The sequence below is a fragment of the Typha angustifolia genome, chromosome 6, assembly GCF_048772165.1.
Source record: "Typha angustifolia cultivar Huaian chromosome 6, ASM4877216v1, whole genome shotgun sequence".
NCBI lineage: Eukaryota > Viridiplantae > Streptophyta > Magnoliopsida > Poales > Typhaceae > Typha > Typha angustifolia.
The window spans coordinates 8,224,668-8,229,991 of NC_133244.1; the positions used below are offsets into that span (position 1 = coordinate 8,224,668).

Here is a 5,324-nt window from a genome sequence, read left to right on the forward strand (position 1 = left end):
CAGAGCTATCCTCCTTTGATCACTCATGGCTTCGCTTCTTCCTCCCACCACTGCATCCATCACCAACCACCTCACCTTCCCCTACCTCCCTTCTCCCAAACCCACCTCTCTTTACCAACTCAACCCACTAACTTCTTATAGAAGAGGCAGAGGAAGGTGCAGTGCCACTCTCGGAAGCAGCCCTGAAGACCTCATCGCAAACGGCCTTCAGTTGGATGAAAAAAACCCTCTTTTTCCCATCCTAACTTACACTCTTACCCAGTTTGAGGGAATTGCGTCGAAGTTACCAGAGATTGAGAGATGGGAGATACTGGTTCTTGTTGGGTTGTCTTGGATTTACTTGACTGCAAGGCCTGGCGTGCTCATTGGAGCAGTGGATGCTTACATCTTTGCGCCATTGCAGTTGGGCTTGGACGGTTTGTTAGGGAGGAGGAATTTGAAGATGAGCGATTTCGTTGTCGGCGAGAGGTTGGGGGAAGGATCGTTTGGGATTGTCTATGCAGGAGCCATCGTGCCGAAGGATGTCATTATGGAGGATAGGGTGGGGAAGAGGAGGAGGATGCAATTGGATGAGAGGTTCAAGGAGAAGGTCATTTTGAAAAAGGTAGTGATATTGTTTTCCAACATTAGTTTTTCATTGGTCAAATTAGAAGATTATGTTAGTCCCCATAACTTATTTGATGAATTGCCTAAACCATATTCGGTCTAGATATGTAGGCTAAGTTAACTAACCAATTGCATTTAAGTGTATTGAGCTGAGGAAATAATGTTTTAGGTTGTTGAATGTGGTTTATGAATCAGGTGAAAATGGGAATTATAGGAGCTGAAGAATGTGGTGATTTTGAAGAGTGGTTTAACTATCGTGTCTCTAGAGCGGCTCCTGAATCATGTGCTGAGTTTCTTGGGAGTTTTATTGCCGATAAAACATCATCAGAATTCATCAAAGGAGGCAAATGGCTAGTGTGGCGATTTGAGGTATGCCCATGAATACCATTTCGATTAATTCTTAATTTCCTTCGAAAATGGGTGTTTCTTGATTGCTGAGGATTGAGGCCAACTTAACATTGGGTTGATACTGGACAATCAGTTGACCTATTTATGTTACACGTCCTCTGAATTGCATTTTTTATATTTCATTTCTATGTTTTTGATGCTTGGGAACTTAACTAGTAAGCCTTGTGATTGACGCTATAGACAAGCATTGGCTTCTTGTGTGACAGCAGTCTTTGTGAACCTATCATAGTAAAATTGTCAATTTTCTATGAAGTAGAAGTTGCTGCTGATGGTGAAGCTATGTCCTGTCTTTGCTTGTTGAATCTTTCATGTAGCTTTTCAACATCATTGGTAAATGGATTATTTCCATTCTATTTTTCTATTTAAAATTTTCTTGTATCACATCCAGTTTGTGTTTTGCTAGTGATTTTTATGTACTTTCTGCACTATAATAAGTGCTTTAGAAAAACATCATGCACATCATAATTGAATAATCACCCTAGTAGCTCAATTTTCCTGAAAAGATACTAATGGTAACCTCATGTTGTAGGGAGACAGAAACTTGCTAGATTATATGAACGAAAGAAACTTTCCATTCAACATAGAGTCCATCATGTTTGGGCGCATCCTTCAAGGACTTGACTCAATTAAAAGAAGTGCACTCATCATTAAGCAAATAATGAGGCAGATAATAACTTCTCTGAAGAAGATCCACGATACAGGAATTGTTCATCGAGACATAAAACCGGCTAACTTGGTAGTGACTACAAAGGGACAGATCAAGCTTATAGATTTTGGCGCAGCAGCAGACCTTCGTATCGGCAAGAACTATGTACCAAACCGTGGATTGCTTGATCCAGACTATTGTCCTCCCGAGCTATACGTGCTTCCAGAGGAAACACCCAAGCCTCCTCCAGAACCTATTGCAGCTATTCTCTCTCCAGTTCTTTGGCAGGTTAGCTTTTCTTCTTTCTCTCTTTCTCTCTCTGGATTTCACATATATAAGGTACATATGTAATTATGTATAGTCTCATAAACAATTTTGTTCTGCCCTTTTAGGGTCATATCAATATAAACCATCAAAACTATTCATATATCACTTGATCCAACCTTCCATAAATCATTAAATCCCGGACTAAGTTGTTGACGCTTGTTTATGGTTGCTGCAGCTTAATAGTCCCGATTTATTTGACATGTACTCAGCTGGGATTATACTGATGCAAATGGCAATTCCCACTTTGAGGTCTACATCAGGTCTGAAGAACTTCAACTCGCAGCTGAAGGCAGTTGGTTATGATCTAAACAAGTGGAGAGAAATTACCCGATCAAGACCCGACTTACGAGTACTTGATCTTGATTCTGGTAGAGGGTGGGATTTGGCAACAAAACTAATAGCAGAAAGAGGAGAGCTGAGACGAGGTCGGTTATCAGCTGCTGCAGCCTTAAGACACCCATATTTTCTTTTAGGGGGTGATCAGGCAGCAGCTGTGTTATCAAAGCTAAGCTTAACCAAATAGGATATTTCTGCTGACTTTACCAACACATTAGTTCTGTATAGATTAGTATAATTGTGTCTTGCCATTTTGCCCCTTTTCTGTTTCATGGAATTAGGTAAGGGGAGAGTGGGTGTTTGTTGTTATCAACCCTGTGTTCAGGAAAGCATTTTGTAATACTATTGCAGCAAATTAAAAGAAATATCCTCCATTGGATCTCAATTATCATTACTTTTCCTGGTTAGCTTCTTCTCAAATAGTTCATACATTTTGTGGAATATATTATACTGGTACACACGACGAGTATTCTTCAATTAGTTTGTGGAATGAAGATTTCATATTTTTCTACTAGAATTGCTGGTAATCTTAATACTTCTTAGTAGAGTGTTTGTATGTTCTCCTTTTCCCCCGTCCTATTTGATAAATAGACAACCCCAGTCTGATTTCTTGATTGCCTTCAGCATTCTTTATAGAAGAAAGGTTAGAACCAACATCAGAGTATCTCAGAGGTACTTAAGAAATTTTGAGCTGTTCCTGAAGAAGGATGGATTGAGCTTGATCAGAATATAATGATACAAGTCAACTTTTTCTATCCTCATGTACGAGGCTATTCTTTCTCGCTCTGACCCATTCTTTCTTTCATTCTTTTTGCTCTGGTGTTGAAGAACTAGCAGCTCCCTATCAGAAGTTTATTACAAATAAACTCAGATCTAGATCCAAGATGACGTGATCCTTGCACTCAAGGCTAATGCAAAAAACCTGCTGCTATTTTATCCGATCAGGGTGCATCATCCTGAATTCGCTGAGGTTGGCATGCTAGTGAATCGACAAAGAAGACCATTTTTTTCTCGAGCTCCACCTTGTTCGAGCCTTCAAGCATATCCAGCTTCTTCCCATCTTTTAGGAAGAGGAATGACGGAGTTGCGCGAATATTCCAGAGTGAACTCAATTCCTGAAGAAAGCAACCAAAACTCACCGGAATCACAGCAGTCTATTCATCATCGCATAAAAACTTAAGGAGAATTATACTTAGCACCACCTATTTTGTTTTTAGTTTACTTTACATTCCTTTCTTTCAACACGTCTACTTTAAATTCTATATATTTCCATTTGATTGCCTTCATATATATTATGAAGCATCGGTTGTCTATGATGAGAATATAGCATGACCAGCAAAAAAAATAATGCAAATTGGACAGGCGACCAAACAAAAGAACCCACATACTGCTAACTCATCAACATCTATTGCCAGGAAGACGAGTGAAGTGTGCCTCGTAGATAATGCAGCATATAGAGGAGCACTAACTTTGCATGGTGCACACCATGATGCACTGAAATTCACCACAACCTGTGCAATTGTAGGTTAAATCTCATGAAGCAAGAATATGAAGAAGTAATATTACATGAGAAGCATCTATAATCCGACGACGCAAACCATAATGTAACACAGAGAAATCTCATACCACTATTTAGAGATTAGAATTGCCCATTTGATCTGATTCTTTTTTTCATGCCTGAATTAGTGTTCATGTATTTTGTCAGGCTTGCTCAAAAGTGAGCCAAATTTTCTTGGAGTATATTCACAAAGATTAGAAAACCGAGAATGTAATGTTCATGGCCATTGTCTATAGTGTTTCGTAAACCTAAAATCATGTATATGTATACATGTATGTGAATATAAACAATCCACAATTAGCACTGAGGCTCTCTTATGTTGAAATAGGATTCTGGCAGAATTCTATTTCGACATGTCCTGAGTGACATCAATGATTAGATATTAGGAGAAACCACTGTGATTAGTTTTGAGTATGTGTGATGAATGGAGCGCAATTGCAATGTCTCAGAAATCATTTAATTAGGAATTTACTTACTATCTTCCCTTCCTCATTTGCTTGTGCTATCTCCTCATCATAGCTTTTCTTGTCAGTTATGACATGAACATTGCCACCAGAATAATCGAGCTTTTCCTCGCAAACAATAGTACTCTAAAATTAAAAGTAAAGAAAAAAAGAAGAAGCAAGGCCCCATTAAAATTGAGTAAATGATCTCGTAATAAAAACTACGAGTGAAAAAGAAAAACTTAACTCTTCCAAAGCAATTCCCCATTTATTTATCGATAACCACTAAAAGATCATCCGCTTCTCCTGGGGGAAAGAAAAATAATAATGCAACATAAACATAATTAAGATCCGCCGGAAATTGCAATCGTAGATCAAGGCAAGATCGAGCAATTTGATACCTAAATCCCAGCCTTCTGTGATCGGAATGGCGGAGGAAGGGATTTTGGAGGGGGGGAAATCGGCGGCTTCGCGATCCGAGATCGAGAAGCCCACTCGAAGCGGTGGCGCGCGAGATCGGCAAATCACGAATAGCTTATTTCGCCATGGAGGAGGGATATAGCCCGGACAAGTGTGGTAGCAGTAAATGACGAAAATGCCCTCGCGGGTCTGCTGGTTTGACTATTTGTGTTGTCGGAACGAGGGTAGAAAAGGATCAGGTGGAACGTCATCCCCTCTGCTTCGCTTTTCTCGGAGAGTTTGACCTAAAATAAAATAAAATAAAAATAAAATAATTGCATGGATGAAGACAGTCCACAGAAAATAAAAAATTAATCACTGCCAAAGTAATAAGCATATGGTTAACAATTAATTCAACAGGAATCGCAAGATCTTAGCAATCTTCGACATCGCGAATGGTTAACCGGAGGAATTGAATGATCTACTTTGCGATTAATTGTTATAATAAGTAGTTGTCCCATTTGTATCTTAGGTGATCGATTCGTAGAAATAACCTCTTCTATGTATATATTAGAGAAAGTGTGTTCACCGATGATTTATT

General features: G+C 39.1%; 2 protein-coding genes across 2 annotated transcripts; one reads left to right on the top strand and one right to left on the bottom strand.

Annotated features, from left to right (window-relative positions):
- Positions 1–2,717, top strand: LOC140761484 (serine/threonine-protein kinase STN8, chloroplastic). Its single transcript, XM_073098836.1, has 4 exons — positions 1–604; positions 802–975; positions 1,544–1,948; positions 2,163–2,717. Exons 1-4 carry the CDS (start codon positions 26–28, stop codon positions 2,508–2,510), a joined length of 1,506 nt encoding a protein of 501 aa, XP_072954937.1. The 5' UTR covers positions 1–25; the 3' UTR covers positions 2,511–2,717.
- A 132-nt stretch (positions 2,718–2,849) lies between these two features.
- On the bottom strand, positions 2,850–4,877 carry LOC140761485 (thioredoxin H4-1). The gene is made up of 5 exons (XM_073098837.1): positions 4,726–4,877; positions 4,572–4,630; positions 4,358–4,471; positions 3,712–3,834; positions 2,850–3,438 (listed from the first exon to the last, which is right to left on the bottom strand). Exons 2-5 carry the CDS (start codon positions 4,590–4,592, stop codon positions 3,265–3,267), a joined length of 432 nt encoding a protein of 143 aa, XP_072954938.1. The 5' UTR covers positions 4,593–4,630; positions 4,726–4,877; the 3' UTR covers positions 2,850–3,264.
- Positions 4,878–5,324: the final 447 nt, after the last annotated feature.